The 16,679-nt window shown below is 39.6% G+C and overlaps 2 protein-coding genes across 2 annotated transcripts in view; both read left to right on the forward strand.

The window, feature by feature from the left end:
• Nucleotides 1-16,679, forward strand: part of senp6a (SUMO specific peptidase 6a) — a 165,678-nt gene that overhangs the window by 145,845 nt on the left and 3,154 nt on the right. The window lies entirely within an intron of this gene.
• LOC306974463 (unconventional myosin-VI-like) overlaps nucleotides 1-16,679 on the forward strand; it is a 139,783-nt gene that overhangs the window by 104,566 nt on the left and 18,538 nt on the right. Inside the window, exons 24-29 of the mRNA XM_079571714.1 lie at nucleotides 69-277; nucleotides 2,351-2,429; nucleotides 6,800-6,957; nucleotides 9,952-9,990; nucleotides 11,992-12,024; nucleotides 14,399-14,437. Coding sequence (XP_079427840.1) covers nucleotides 69-277; nucleotides 2,351-2,429; nucleotides 6,800-6,957; nucleotides 9,952-9,990; nucleotides 11,992-12,024; nucleotides 14,399-14,437 — 557 coding nt within the window. The remainder of the gene's footprint in view (nucleotides 1-68; nucleotides 278-2,350; nucleotides 2,430-6,799; nucleotides 6,958-9,951; nucleotides 9,991-11,991; nucleotides 12,025-14,398; nucleotides 14,438-16,679) is intronic.

Here is a 16,679-nt window from a genome sequence, read left to right on the forward strand (position 1 = left end):
CTCCTCCTCAGGTCTGAGCTGTGACTCTGGAGCTTCTTCTCTCTCACCCTCATGTCTCTCCTCCTCAGCGCGTGGTCATGACCCGCCTGGAGATCGACCACGAGTACCAGGCGCTGGTGCGGCGCTCGGAGAAGCTGCTGACCGACATGCAGAAGCAGAAGAAGGAGCAGGAGGAGCGCGAGCGTCTGAAGAAGATCCAGGAGGAGATGGAGCGAGAGAAGAAGAGGAGGGAGGAGGAGGAGCAGCAGAGGAAGCAGGACGAGGACGACCGCCGGCTGTGAGTGGAACGTTCACTTTAAACATCTGCAAACATCTACAAACATCTACAACATCTGCAAACACGACAGAGTGAAGCACAAACTCAGGCCTGGATCCAGAACATCCTCAACCTTTCACCGGTCACTGGGGTCATGAGGGAGGGCAGGGAGTTCAGCTTCCCGATGGCCCTGTGTATGAAGCTGTTCTTCAGAGAGGGTGAGACGGGGGAGAGGGGGAGACGGGTGAGACGGGTGTGAGGGGGAGACGGGTGTGAGGGTGAGACGGGTGTGAGGGTGAGACGGGTGTGAGGGTGAGACGGGTGAGACGGGTGTGAGGGTGAGACGGGTGTGAGGGTGAGACGGGTGTGAGGGTGAGACGGGTGTGAGGGTGAGACGGGTGTGAGGGTGAGACGGGTGTGAGGGTGAGACAGGTGAGAGGGTGAGACAGGTGAGAGGGTGAGAGGGTGTGAGGGTGAGACAGGTGAGAGGGTGAGACAGGTGAGAGGGTGAGACGGGTGTGAGGGTGAGACGGGTGTGACTTTCCCGCGTCCTCTGGGATCTCGCTCTTCGCTCTGGAGTTTGGGAGACGAGACTCATAAAGACGTTAATGTCTCACATCAGAGAGAAGCGACGCGGAACGAACACCGCCACCTCCATCACTCCTCGCTGTCCCGCCCCCCCCCCCCCCCCGCCCCGTCCCGCCCCCCCACCCGCCCCACACCCCGTCCTCCTCCGTCACACCCGTGTTCAGCCAGAGTTCAGCCTCCATCTTTAAAACCAGAGTCGTTCATCAGATCCAACAAAACCCTCAGATTTATCCTCTTAACTCCCGCCTGAACCGAGACGATCTTCTTCCTCACATCATCACATTTATTTCCATCATTTTTTTGTGGGGATTCAACTCATTTATGTAACTTTATTGTCTTTTTTTGTCACATTTTTGTCTTTTTTTTTGTAATTTTTTTTTCAATTTTTTAGTGATTTTTTGGGCAAATTTTAATCACATTATTGTAATTTGTTCGTCAATTTTTTATCACATTTTTGTCACATTGTCGTAATTTTTTAGTCATTTTTTTGTCACATTTTTGTCTTTGTTTTTTCTTTTTTTTGTAATTTTTTGTCACATTTTTGTCACATTTTTGTAATTTTTTTGTAATTTTTTGTCAAATTTTAATCACATTTTTGTGGAAAAAAAATTGTCACATTTTGTCACATTTTTGTCATTTTTTGTGAAATTGTCGTAGTTTTTTTGTAATTTTTTTTGTAATTTTTTAGTGATTTTTTGGGCAAATTTTAATCACATTTTTGTAATTTTTTGTCACATTTTTGTAATTTGTTCGTCAATTTTTTATCATATTGTCGTAGTTTTTTTTGTCATTTTTTTGTCATATTTTTTTCACTTTTGTCACATTTTTGTCTTTGTTTTCTCTTTTTTTTGTAATTTTTTTTGTCACATTTTGTCACATTTTGTCACATTTTTGTCATTTTTTGTCATATTTTTTGGTTATTTTTTTATTTTTTTTTGTCACATTTTTATCAATTTTTCGTCACTTTTTTGTCACATTTCCATCATTGTTTTCGTCTCAGTTTTGTTGCTTTTTTCCAGAAGCTTTTGGATTGGGGTAAAGCCAGACTAGAGGAAGTGTGCTCAGTTCAGGTGGGGGTTAAGGGGTGAACACTAAACCCCCACAGTGGGTGAAGCCGACCGTGCTGGTGCATGTGTTTAAATCTCTCTCTCCAGGAGCTTTTTCCGATGTTTTTGTCAGGATGTTCCTCCACTTTCTGAAACTGCGGCTCGTCGTCGTTCCGGCTCAGGAGGAAGTTCATAAAAAGTGCAAAACAGACAAAACCTGTGAGCGATTTGTCGGACGCTAATGGGGCGAGAATCCTCCCTGGGAACAGTTCACGGGGAAGTTTCCATAATTGGGTGATTCGTCAGAGTTTGGGCGAAAGTTTTAACACAAAAATGGAGCTCCCAGACACCAGGGGGCGCTGCAGTTTAAACACAAAGATGGAGCTCCCAGACACCAGGGGGCGCTGCAGGTTAAACACAAACTGACCCCTGTTTCCTTTCTCTGACTTTGTGCTTGTAGGAAGGCGGAGATGGAGCTGAAGAGGAAACAGGAGGAGGAGGAGAGGAAGAAGAGAGAGGAGGAAGAGCGCCGCCTGCAGGTGAGTCGTGGAACTACAACGAGTGCCCTTCCCCAGTGAGTAGGAACATGACGACAACGCGCTGGTTCCTTTGGCCGTGGATTTAAAGGAACATGTTCTCACCTGAGCTTAGACGAGTTGATGTGTGGCTGTGTGAGGCGCAGCGTGAGGCGCAGTGTGAGGCGCAGTGTGAGGCGCTGGTGTCTCGGACTGAGCTGCGTTTAAACCCGTCCGTCTGTTCGTCCGTCCGCTCCGTCCTCTGTTTATTCAGATGATTCAGGTTCGGCGTCTCCGGGGGAATCGTCCACAGGGTCAGAGCCGGGATCCCGTCTGTGTCCATCTGCCCCTCGCTAAACTCCTCCCCCCTCCTCCCCCCTCTCTCCCCCCTCTCTCCCCCCTCCCCTCTGGGACATTCTGACCTTTATATCACTTCAGAACTGTATTTTCCCCGTGTGGAAACTCCCTCAGTGCTTCGGTTCTTTCAAAGGAATAAACATGTTGATTTTGTAAAGGACACTCGGGTCATTCAGCCCCAAACGTCCAGACTCTGAAGTGAAACCGTTGTTTGTTTGTTTGTTTGTTTGTTTGTTTACGTTATTGTCCCCGTAGTGCAGTGTTTCTCAAACTGAGGACCACCTGACAGAATCCCACTCCAACACGCCCCCAAAACACAACACGATAGGAAGGAGAAGCTAAACTGATGTTTAATATGCAGCTGTTTCACGTCAGAAACAAATGATTCAAACACAAATGCAAATGTGATCAGAAATTCTTATGTGAATTTCATTTCATTTGAAAAAGTCAATGTGAATGAGCTGCAGCTTAATATGAACAACAGAACATGAGCAAAAAGCTGCTGTAACTTAAGCTTAATGTCGTTCTAGAGCCGGTAGTTTCAAACTGAGGTGGTGGGTATAGGAAATCTATGGTTGTATATGGGAGACGTTTGGCTCCACAGAAGCTTCTCTGGATCAGAAGCAACAAAACGCTGCTGATTTCATGAAAATCCGCTGCATATTGACGTGTAACTCCTGCTGTAAAAAGAAGGAGTCGTGGCTGCAGACAGAGGACCACTAGGGGGCGATGGTTAAAGTTAAAACTCTGGTTTGTTGCTTTGAACCGGAGATTTATATAATCTAAAAAAAATCATAAAGATATAGAAAATGTAAAAAAGAACAAAATTGAAAATGTGTTTTTTTTAATTTTGCAATTTTGCAAACTTTTCCAAACGTTTTCAATATTTGCAAAAAAATAAATCATTTTTTTTAACATTTTAATCTTTTTGAAAAATTAGATTTTTGTATTTTTTGGGAAAATTTGGATTTTATTTTGTATTTTTGTATATTGTATATTGCATTTTTTTTAAAATTTTGAATATTTTTTATATTTTTTTCTTTACAAATTTGCAAAATGTTCAAAAAAATATTCAAAATGTGTTTACATTTTAGTGTCTTTATGGGAAAAAAATATATATATATTTTTGGTAAAAATTTGGATTTTGATTTTCTAAATTTGTATTTATTTATATTTTCAATTTTGAATATTTTTATTTTACACTGACATTGGAGACGACTGTGCCAAACGTGTCGCTCTTTCGCTCCAAACCCTGACATGTTTGGTATCCACGTGTAGAAAAAATTTCTAAATTATAATAAATAATAAATGTAAAAAAATAAATAAAAAATACATTTTCAATTTATTTATTTAAATATTTTTTTGAACATTTTGCAAAATTGTAAAGAAAAAAATATTTAAAATATAAAAAATATTCAAAATTTCAAAAAAATGAAAATTTATAAAATCTAAAGGACAATCCAAATTTTCCCAAAAATTATAGAAATCAAATTTTTCAAAAAGATTAAAATTATAAAAAAAAAAATTGATTTATTTATTTTTTTGCAAATATTGAAAACGTTTGGGAAAAGTTTGCAAAATAAATAAATGTACATTTTCAATTTTGTTCTTTTTTACATTTTCAACATCTTTGATTAGCACGAAAGACTCCAAACCCTGACATGTTTGGTATCCACGTGTAGCACGAAAGGCTCTTCAGGTCGTGCACTTTCCCTGCATCAGAAAACCAGGCCTAAAAACTCCATTTCACCCAAACCTGAGCAACAAAACGAGAGGAAATAAGGAACCTTTATGAAAAAGAAAAAGGAAATGTCACAAACACGAGAGAAAAGGGAAAATACGAAGAAAAATAACAACAAATCTGAAAGTGAAATCGTGGGGATAAAAAAGGTCGGGTATTGGAATAAATGTGTGAAAAGATTGTGTCCTGAAAGAACCTGAGCTGTAATCTCACCTCTCTGCTGCTGCTCTCACCCACACGCCTCCCCCTCGTGCCCCCCTCCCTCCCTCACCCACACGCCTCCCCCCTGTGCCCCCCCTCCCTCATCCTCCCCCCCCGCACTTGCCTTTCCGCTCACACTCCTCCGGCTCGTTGATATTCGCGCCTCACGCAGACACGATCCGTCTCCCCCTAAAAACACAAATTATTTCTCTTTTGTGGAGAAAATGGGAAACAAACGCGGCGCGAGGTGATCTATGCTAATGCTCCGCCGCCGCCGCCAGAGCCGCCGCCGCCGCCGGAGCCGAGTCTGGCCTCACATCAGCACCGCCGGCCCAATAACAAGCCCATAATAACAACACGGCGTTTACATCAGTCCAGGAAACGGGAACACGAGAACACGAACCTCTGAAGCTCCTGCTGAGAATCAAACATCTTTACGGAAACATCAGAGTCAGAGGTTTATTCTGTGAGCCCGAGATTAACCAGGAAGTGACAGTTTTGGAATAGTTATATAATCGTTAATATGTCAAATAAAAATGTAAAAATATATATGTATTTGGAAAGTTATGGAACAGTTTGGAATTTTTTTTTTTGATTTTTTGTTTTCAATTTTGTGTTTAAATTTTTTTTTTTTTTTAATTTATGTACATTTTTTTCAATTTTGGGGTTGGGGATTTAGGGAAACTTTTTGGAACAGTTTTAGAATTTCTTTTTTCTTTTTAATCTTTAGACATTTTTTTTTGTATTTTATGCTTTGAAAATGTTTTTGAAATTTTCAGAAAAAATTTTTTGGGGGGAATTTTTTTTTTTTAATGTAACTTTTTTTTTAATATTGGAAATGTTTATTTTTGGAAAATGTTGGTAAAAATTTAAATCAATGTTTTATTTTTTATTTTATTTTAAATTCATGCATTTTGGAGAGAAAAAATTAACATTTTTGAAAGTTTTGGAAACAGTTCTGAATATTTCCTTTCTGACGCTTATTCATTCACAAACACTGACATGTTTGGTATCCACGTGTAGCAGGAAAGGCTGTTCTCCAAATATGGTCATTTCCTTTACAGACTCACGTCTCATCTGTTTCTGATGGATTTACTGATTTATTTTCACTCTTCTCTCGTTAGTAAAATAAAAACTACACCAGATCCAAACCTGCAGCACATTTTCTCCTCATGTTTATTCTCCAGTAAACGTTCACCTCAGAGTGAGGACGTGTGTGGAGATAAAGCTCTGAGTTTTTCTTCTGTCCCTGTGGAGCCGTGACCCGAGGCAGAAACATCCGTCCTCTCAGACAAACACAGAATCTCAATGACCAGAGCTCCGTCCCTGAGGCCCAGAGCCCTGAGGCCCAGAGCCCTGAGGCCCAGAGGCCCAGAGGCCCAGAGGCCCAGAGGCCCAGAGGCCCAGAGGCCCAGAGGCCCAGAGGCCCAGAGGCCCAGAGGCCCAGAGGCCCAGAGGCCCAGAGGCCCAGAGGCCCAGAGGCAGACAAACGTGGCCCTGGAGACGCTGGAGCACAGGAGGAACTGACTCACAGAGCGAGACCTTCAGGAGGAACTGACTGAAATGACCAAATTATTTTAATTTTCATGAGGACCTCTCTATCATGTGGTGCTCCTCACTCTCATGTGGTGCTCCTCATGTACAGAGGACCTCACTCTCATGTGGTGCTCCTCACTATCATGTGGTGCTCCTCACTCTCATGTGGTGCTCCTCACTCTCATGTGGTGCTCCTCACTCTCATGTGGTGCTCCTCACTCTCATGTGGTGCTCCTCACTCTCATGTGGTGCTCCTCACTCTCATGTGGTGCTCCTCACTATCATGTGGTGCTCCTCAGGGCTGCACAGAGGACCTCACTATCATGTGGTGCTCCTCATGTACAGAGGACCTCACTCTCATGTGGTGCTCCTCACTATCATGTGGTGCTCCTCACTGTCATGTGGTGCTCCTCACTCTCATGTGGTGCTCCTCACTCTCATGTGGTGCTCCTCACTCTCATGTGGTGCTCCTCACTCTCATGTGGTGCTCCTCATGCACAGAGGACCTCACTCTCATGTGGTGCTCCTCAGGGCTCTGACTCGGCTCTCTCTCCTCCAGGTGGAGATGGAGGCGCAGCTGCTGGTGGAGCGTGAGGAGGAGGCGAGTCGTCAGGCCGTGATGGAGCAGGAGCGACGAGACCGCGAGCTCGCGCTGAGGATCGCCCAGAGCGAGTCCGAGCTCATCCCCGAGGAGAGCAGCGACGCTGGGCTGCGCAGGTACGAAGTGGGCGCTCTTCACGCTCAGACACACCTGTACACCAAACATACCACACCTCAGACACACCTGTACACCACACAGAAGGTACGAGGCGGGCGCTCTTCACGCTCAGACACACCTGTACACCAAACATACCACACCTCAGACACACCTGTACACCACACATCCACCAGAGAGAGTGTGGAGGAACGAAGCGGGCGCTCTTCATGCTCAGACACACCCGTGCACCACACAGCAGGTACGAGGCGGGCGCTCTTCATGCTCAGACACACCTGTACACCACACAGCAGGTACGAGGCGGGCGCTCTTCACGCTCAGACTCACCCGTGCACCAAACAGCAGGTACGAAGCACGAAGCGGGCGCTCTTCACGCTCAGACACACCTGTGCACCACACAGCAGGTACGAGGCGGGCGCTCTTCACGCTCAGACACACCTGTGACCCAAACATACCACACCTCAGACACACCCGTACACCACACAGCAGGAACGAGGCGGGCGCTCTTCACGCTCAGACACACCCGTACACCAAACATACCACACCTCAGACACACCCGTACACCACACAGCAGGTACGAGGCGGGCGCTCTTCACGCTCAGACACACCTGTGCACCAAACATACCACACCTCAGACACACCCGTACACCACACAGCAGGTACGAAGCACGAGGCGGGCGCTCTTCACGCCCAGACACACCCGTACACCAAACATACCACACCTCAGACACACCCGTACACCACACAGCAGGAACGAGGCGGGCGCTCTTCACGCTCAGACACACCCGTACACCAAACATACCACACCTCAGACACACCCGTACACCACACAGCAGGTACGAGGCGGGCGCTCTTCACGCCCAGACACACCTGTGACCCAAACATACCACACCCCAGACACACCCGTACACCACACATACAAGAACCACTCCCTCTCACCTTTACTTTGACACGTCTGAATCATTTTCACTCTTGGTTTTCACATGTTGGTTTGGACGGAGTTTAACCTTTTCAGTTCCAGGTTCTTCATCTCTTTGTTTTGTTTCTTCAGTATCTTCTCGTCTCGTTTGTTTCTTCAGTATCTTCTCGTCTCGTTTGTTTCTTCATGTCTTTGTTTTGTTTCTTCAGTATCTTCTCGTCTCGTTTGTTTCTTCAGTATCTTCTCGTCTCGTTTGTTTCTTCAGTATCTTCTCGTCTCGTTTGTTTCTTCATGTCTTTGTTTTGTTTCCTCAGTATCTTCTCGTCTCGTTTGTTTCTTCAGTATCTTCTCGTCTCGTTTGTTTCTTCATGTCTTTGTTTTGTTTCTTCAGTATCTTCTCGTCTCGTTTGTTTCCTCAGTATCTTCTCGTCTCGTTTGTTTCTTCAGTTTCTTCTCGTCTCGTTTGTTTCTTCAGGTTCTTCTCGTCTCGTTTGTTTCTTCTCGTCTCGTTTGTTTCTTCATCTCTTTGTTTCCTCAGTATCTTCTCGTCTCGTTTGTTTCTTCATCTCTTTGTTTTGTTTCTTCAGGTTCTTCTCGTCTCGTTTGTTTCTTCTCGTCTCGTTTGTTTCTTCATCTCTTTGTTTCCTCAGTATCTTCTCGTCTCGTTTGTTTCTTCAGTATCTTCTCGTCTCGTTTGTTTCTTCAGTATCTTCTCGTCTCGTTTGTTTCTTCAGGTTCTTCTCGTCTCGTTTGTTTCTTCTCGTCTCGTTTGTTTCTTCATCTCTTTGTTTCCTCAGTATCTTCTCGTCTCGTTTGTTTCTTCATCTCTTTGTTTTGTTTCTTCAGGTTCTTCTCGTCTCGTTTGTTTCTTCTCGTCTCGTTTGTTTCTTCATCTCTTTGTTTCCTCAGTATCTTCTCGTCTCGTTTGTTTCTTCAGGTTCTTCTCGTCTCGTTTGTTTCTTCATGTCTTTGTTTTGTTTCTTCAGGTTCTTCTCGTCTCGTTTGTTTCTTCAGTATCTTCTCGTCTCGTTTGTTTCCTCAGTATCTTCTCGTCTCGTTTGTTTCTTCATGTCTTTGTTTTGTTTCTTCATGTCTTTGTTTCTTCATGTCTTTGTTTTGTTTCTTCATGTCTTTGTTTTGTTTCCTCAGTATCTTCTCGTCTCGTTTGTTTCTTCAGTATCTTCTCGTCTCGTTTGTTTCTTCTCGTCTCGTTTGTTTCTTCTCGTCTCGTTTGTTTCTTCTCGTCTCGTTTGTTTCTTCTCGTCTCGTTTGTTTCTTCATGTCTTTGTTTTGTTTCTTCAGTATCTTCTCGTCTCGTTTGTTTCCTCAGTATCTTCTCGTCTCGTTTGTTTCTTCAGTATCTTCTCGTCTCGTTTGTTTCTTCATGTCTTTGTTTTGTTTCCTCAGTATCTTCTCGTCTCGTTTGTTTCTTCATGTCTTTGTTTTGTTTCTTCAGTATCTTCTCGTCTCGTTTGTTTCTTCAGTATCTTCTCGTCTCGTTTGTTTCTTCAGTATCTTCTCGTCTCGTTTGTTTCTTCATGTCTTTGTTTTGTTTCCTCAGTATCTTCTCGTCTCGTTTGTTTCTTCATGTCTTTGTTTTGTTTCTTCAGTATCTTCTCGTCTCGTTTGTTTCTTCAGGTTCTTCTCGTCTCGTTTGTTTCTTCTCGTCTCGTTTGTTTCTTCATCTCTTTGTTTCCTCAGTATCTTCTCGTCTCGTTTGTTTCTTCAGGTTCTTCTCGTCTCGTTTGTTTCTTCATGTCTTTGTTTTGTTTCTTCAGTATCTTCTCGTCTCGTTTGTTTCTTCAGTATCTTCTCGTCTCGTTTGTTTCTTCAGGTTCTTCTCGTCTCGTTTGTTTCTTCTCGTCTCGTTTGTTTCTTCATCTCTTTGTTTCCTCAGTATCTTCTCGTCTCGTTTGTTTCTTCAGTATCTTCTCGTCTCGTTTGTTTCTTCAGTATCTTCTCGTCTCGTTTGTTTCTTCAGTATCTTCTCGTCTCGTTTGTTTCCTCAGTATCTTCTCGTCTCGTTTGTTTCTTCTCGTCTCGTTTGTTTCCTCATCTCTTTGTTTTGTTTCTTCAGTAACGGCTCGTCCGTCCCGTCGTCTCCAGAGCGAGCAGCGTAAGACCAAAAACCTTTGACTTATTCTAACCTTTTTAATCCCGGACACTCCCCCTGATGAGATCTGTGACTCCTCCTCTAATCCTGATCCTAACCCCGCCCCCTTTTCTCCACCGCCGCCGCCGCATGCCGTCGCCGCCTAACAACGAATGACCTCACAGGGAAACCTCACAGGGAAACTGAAGTTCTTTCACAAATGCATGAAGTTAATCACCTTTTATATATATATAAAATCTAATATATAATGTATAATATCACAATATCATCTAAAAATAATATCAGAAACACTGTTTACAATTTACAATAATGAGTTTATCTCCAGTGTCGAGAAATGTGGGGAAAAGGAAGTGGTTTAAATTATAAAAATGTCAAAATAATAATATTTTTATAATATATTTTAATAATAATAATAAAAATCTTAAGAAAAAATAAATTCTAAAATAAAATTGGGAAAATATTTTAGAAAGAATTAATAAAAAAAAAAAGGAAAACCATTAGAGAACTTTCCTGGTTAAATAAAAGATAAATAAATAATAGAAATTGGGCAAAGAAATAAATAAAAAAAGTGAATAAATTGGAAAGTTTTTGAGGAAAAGATTTGGGAAAATGAAAAAAAAGAATTGGGTAAAATATATAATAAAGGGAGTTTAATTGGGGAAAGAAATTAAGAAATAAAATTGAAAAAGATGAAGGGGATGGAGAGAAAAAAGTGTCAAACAATGTTCGAAAAATTGGGAAAATTTGAAAAAAATGTAGGAACAATTGAATTAATAATATGAAAAAATTGGGCATTAAATGGGGAACAACTTGGAAGGAAAAATGACAGAAAAAAAATATTTTCGATAGAATTGATTAAAAATATAGAAAACCATTAGGGAACTTTCTTGGTTAAATAAAAAATAGTGAATAAATTAGGATAAAATGAGGGGAAAATGAAAAAAATAAAATAACACAAACTGGGCAAAGAAATTATGAAAAAAAGTTGACATTTTTTGAAAAGGTTGGAAATTTTTTCATTAAAAACATGTAGAAAATTAGAAAAAAATATGAGATAAAGGGAAGTTTAATTGGAGAAAGAAATTTAAAAGATGAAGGGGGGATGGAGAAAAAAGTGTGAAAGAGTGAAAGAAAAATAGGGGAAAAATTGAAAAAAAATGTAGGAAAAATTTAAATTTAAATAATAAATTGAAGAAAGTGGGGATTAATTGAGGAAAAACTTGGAACCAAAAATGAAAGAAAAAAAATTGAAATTGGGGAAATATTTTCAAAAGAATTGATTAATTTCTTGGTTAAATAAAGGTTAAATTAAAAAATAGGGAATAAATCACAATAAAATGAGGGGAAATAAAAAAAAAAAGTGGAAATTTTTTGAAAAGGTTGGAAATTTGTTCATTAAAAATTTTTAGAAAATTTGAAAAAAAATATGAGATAAAGGGAAGTTTAACTGGAGAAAGAAATTTAAAAAATGAATGGGGGATGGAGAAAAAAGTGTGAAAGAGTGTTAGAAAATATTGGTAAAAATGAAAGAAAAATTGTGAAAAATTCTAAAATTGGACAAGGCAACTCAATGTAGGGAAATTAATTGGGATAAAAATAGGGAAAGAAAAGGAAAAAAGTGGGGAGTAATTGTGGAACAAATTGGGCGAAAAATGAAAGAAAAAAAATACAAATTGGGGAAAGAAATGTGAAAAATGTTGGGGAAAAAGTAAACTCTCTTGATTGACCCTGAGAAATGAGGTAAATCTTGTTCGTGATCCTGAACGTGGCCAGATTTCATCAGAATCTCTGAAATCCTGCTCGTCGTGATCGATGTTTCTGTGATTCAGGGACCGAGAGTTAATGAAATAACGAGTTTGTAAAGAATCCAGTGAAATAATGATCCGGATAATCCTCTTAACGACGCCCGAGCCGCAGTAATCCCATAATAATCCCATAATAATCCCATAATCCTCGTTAAATGTGAATAATCCTGATGTGACTGTGACTCCGCCTCCTCCACAGAGCGACGGGACCGCGGCTCAAGAGCCTCACCATGTACGTCCATCATCACTGAATATACTGTATTTATACTGCATATACTTACTGTATATACTTACAGAACACAGTACACAAGAGCCTCACATGTACGTCCACTATCACTGAATATACTGTACTTATACTGCATATACTTACAGAACACAGTACACAAGAGCCTCACATGTACGTCCACTATCACTGAATATACTGTACTTACTGAGTATACTTACTGTATATACTTACAGAACACAGTACACAAGAGCCTCACATGTACGTCCATGATCACTGAATATACTGTATTTATACTGCATATACTTACAGAACACAGTACACAAGAGCCTCACCATGTACGTCCACTATCACTGAATATACTGTATTTATACTGCATATACTTACAGAACACAGTACACAAGAGCCTCACATGTACGTCCATGATCACTGAATATACTGTATTTATACTGCATATACTTACAGAACACAGTACACAAGAGCCTCACCATGTACAGCCATGATCACTGAATATACTGTACTTATACTGCATATACTTACAGAATACAAGTACACAAGAGCCTCACATGTACGTCCATGATCACTGAATATACTGTACTTATACTGCATATACTTACAGAATACAAGTACACAAGAGCCTCACCATGTACGTCCATCATCACTGAATATACTGTACTTATACTGCATATACTTACAGAACACAGTACACAAGAGCCTCACATGTACGTCCATGATCACTGAATATACTGTACTTATACTGCATATACTTACAGAACACAGTACACAAGAGCCTCACCATGTACGTCCACTATCACTGAATATACTGTATTTATACTGCATATACTTACAGAACACAGTACACAAGAGCCTCACATGTACGTCCATGATCACTGAATATACTGTACTTACTGAGTATACTTACTGTATATACTTACAGAACACAGTACACAAGAGCCTCACATGTACGTCCATGATCACTGAATATACTGTATTTATACTGCATATACTTACAGAACACAGTACACAAGAGCCTCACCATGTACAGCCATGATCACTGAATATACTGTACTTATACTGCATATACTTACAGAATACAAGTACACAAGAGCCTCACATGTACGTCCATGATCACTGAATATACTGTACTTATACTGCATATACTTACAGAATACAAGTACACAAGAGCCTCACCATGTACGTCCATCATCACTGAATATACTGTACTTATACTGCATATACTTACAGAACACAGTACACAAGAGCCTCACCATGTACGTCCATCATCACTGAATATACTGTACTTATACTGCATATACTTACAGAACACAGTACACAAGAGCCTCACCATGTACGTCCACTATCACTGAATATACTGTACTTATACTGCATATACTTACAGAACACAGTACACAAGAGCCTCACCATGTACGTCCATCATCACTGAATATACTGTACTTACTGAGTATACTTACTGTGTATACTTACTGTATATACTTACAGAACACAGTACACCAGAGCCTCACCATGTACGTCCACTATCACTGAATATACTGTACTTACTGAGTATACTTACTGTGTATACTTACTGTATATACTTACAGAACACAGTACACCAGAGCCTCACCATGTACGTCCACTATCACTGAATATACTGTATTTATACTGCATATACTTACAGAACACAGTACACAAGAGCCTCACATGTACGTCCACTATCACTGAATATACTGTACTTACTGTATATACTTACTGCATATACTTACTGTATATACTTACAGAACACAGTACACAAGAGCCTCACCATGTACGTCCACTATCACTGAATATACTGTACTTACTGTATATACTTACTGCATATACTTACTGTATATACTTACTGAACACAGTACACAAGAGCCTCACCAAAACATCACTCACATTAACATGGTTCATATGGAGAAAAAGAGAAACTAATAAATAATGTAAAAAAAAAAAAGGGTAGAAATTGGGCAAAGAAATTAAGAAAAAATAAATAAAAATGGGGACGTTTTTTGAGGAAAAAATGAAAGGGGACGGGGGGGAAATGGCAGAAAATCTGGGAAAATGAGGAAACAGATTAGGAAATAATTGGTGTGGAAATAAGAGGGGATGAGAACAATGAAAATAAATAAAAAGAAGAATAAGAAGGAAGAAAATGTGGGGGGGGTGAAAAACTACAGGGAAAATTCAGAAAATTGGGAAAATACAGGGGAGGGAAACGTGAGGAAAACAAAATGTGGCTGAAATGAGGACAGTGTAAAAAGGCGCCTCTCCATGAACCTCACACTGAAGACCAGTCCCATCACAAACAAAGTGAAGTGTCTTTGTTCGTGCTCCGTCTTGACTTGTTTGAACTTGTTTCCAGGGAAGAAATGGCCAAAGAAATGTCTGAGCTCCTGTCTCGGTGCGTCTCAAACGTCTCACACACGTCTCACACACGTCTCACACACGTCTCACACACGTCTCACACACGTCTCACACACATCTCACACACGCCTCACACACGTCTCACACACGTCTCACACACGCCTCACAAACGTCTCACACACGTCTCACACACGCCTCACAAACGTCTCACAAACATCTCTCAAACTCTGTGCTTTTACTTCCACGCTCGCTCTTCTCCATCGGGTCCAATCAGCCTCTGTGAATCTGAGTTTGTTCTGTGATAATCAGGAGGTCGATCTCGGCAGAAGCTCCTCCTCCTCCTCCTCCTCCTCCTCCTCCTCCTCCTCCTCCTCCTCTCCTAATGCCTCCTAACTCCTCGTTTCCTAACTCCTCACACAGATCTGCAGCTCCAGGAGTTTGTTTTCTCGCCTCATGAACTTTGCGATGCTCAGAGACCAGACTTTTACAAACCAAGGAAAAACACCGTAATCTGCTTCCCCCGTTCTGACCTAAAACATGTACAATATAACCTTCCAGCTGGGTCCTGATCACAGACATAAACAGGAGAGTAAATCCGACGCTGACAGGAAAGACAAAGGGACTGAGGGAGGATGTTATTTCACTACGGAGATCATTGTTTCACTCAGACTTGGCTGTAAATACTGTTTAAGTGGAGCTAGCTGCAGTTAGCTTAGCCCGTTAGCCTGTTAGCTTCTTCTTCATGATTCCATTAGTGTGAACTAGTCTAAACCTCTGATACTGAACTTTACTACAATTTGAAAAAAATCTCAATTTTTTCCCCCACATTTTCCCCATTTTATTTTATTTTTTGCATTTTTTTCAACCTAATTTTTATGTTTTTCTCCTACTTTTTTTCCTTTGCATTTCTTCAAAGGTTTTCCCCACATTTGTTTTTCATTGCATTATTTTGATTTTTTTTTTTCACATCTTTTCCTGCATTTTCTACATTTCCCCCAAATTTTTACACGATAAAAAAAATCTAGAATTTTCTTGATGTTATTTCTTTTTTTTCAACCTAATTTTTATATTTTTCCCAATGTTTTTTGTCTTTGCATTTTTCACACTTTTTGCCACATTTCTTTAAAAAAAAACTAAAATCTGGAATATATTTTTACCACATATTTAATTTAATTTAATGTAGTATTATTATTATTATCATTATCATTATTATTATTGTCTTTATTCCGGACACTAAAATGATGGTCCATATAAAAACAACACATTTATCTCCTGTATTATTTTGCACTTTTTTCTCACACATCTTTTCTTGCATTTTTTACATTTTCCCCCTGAATTTTTTACACAATTAAAAAAAAATCGATTTTTTTTTAATTTATTTTCCCCTATTTTATTATTTTTTTAGCATTTTTTTCAACCTAATTTTTATGTTTTTCTCCTACAGTTTTTCTTTGCATTTTTAAAATGTTTTGCCACATTTCTTAAACATAAAAAAAATCTGGAATTTTATTTTTCAAAGGTTTTGTTTTTCAGTGCATCCCTGCATTATTTTTTCACATCTTTTCCTGCATTTTCTACATTTCCCCCCAAAATTTTTACACGATAAAAAATGTTTTGTTTTTGTTTTCAGATTTTTCTCAATTTTATATTTTTCCCAATGTTTTTTGTCTTTGCATTTTTCACACTTTTTGCCACATTTCTTAAAAAAAAAAAATCTGGAATATTTTTTTTAATATATTTTTTTCACGTATTTAATTTAATCTATTATTATTTTTATTCTTATCATTATCATTATTATTATTGACTTTATTCCGGACACTAAAATGGTCCATATTAAAAGAAAAAACACTCATAAAAACAACACATTTATCTCCTGTATTATTTTGCACTTTTTTCTCTCACATCTTTTCTTGCATTTTTTACATTTTCCCCCGGATTTTTTACACAATTTAAAAAAAAATCGTTTTTTTTTTTTATTTTCCCCTATTTTAAATTTTTTTTAATAATTTTTTTCAACCTAATTTTTATGTTTTTCTCCTACATTTTTTCTTTGCATTTTTAAAATGTTTTGCCACATTTCTTAAACATAAAAAAAATCTGGAATTTAAATTGTTTTTGGAGACAAGTCTATTTTTCAAAGGTTTTCCCCACGTTTGTTTTTCAGAGCATCCCTGCATTATTTAGCCATTTTTCTCCCACATCTTTTCCTGCATTTTCTACATTTCCACGATAAAAATGTTTTGTTTTTGTTTTCAGATTTTTCTCAATTTTATATTTTT

This window comes from Gobius niger (assembly GCF_951799975.1).
Source record: "Gobius niger genome assembly, chromosome: 15".
In the NCBI taxonomy this organism is placed as follows: Eukaryota; Metazoa; Chordata; class Actinopteri; order Gobiiformes; family Gobiidae; genus Gobius; species Gobius niger.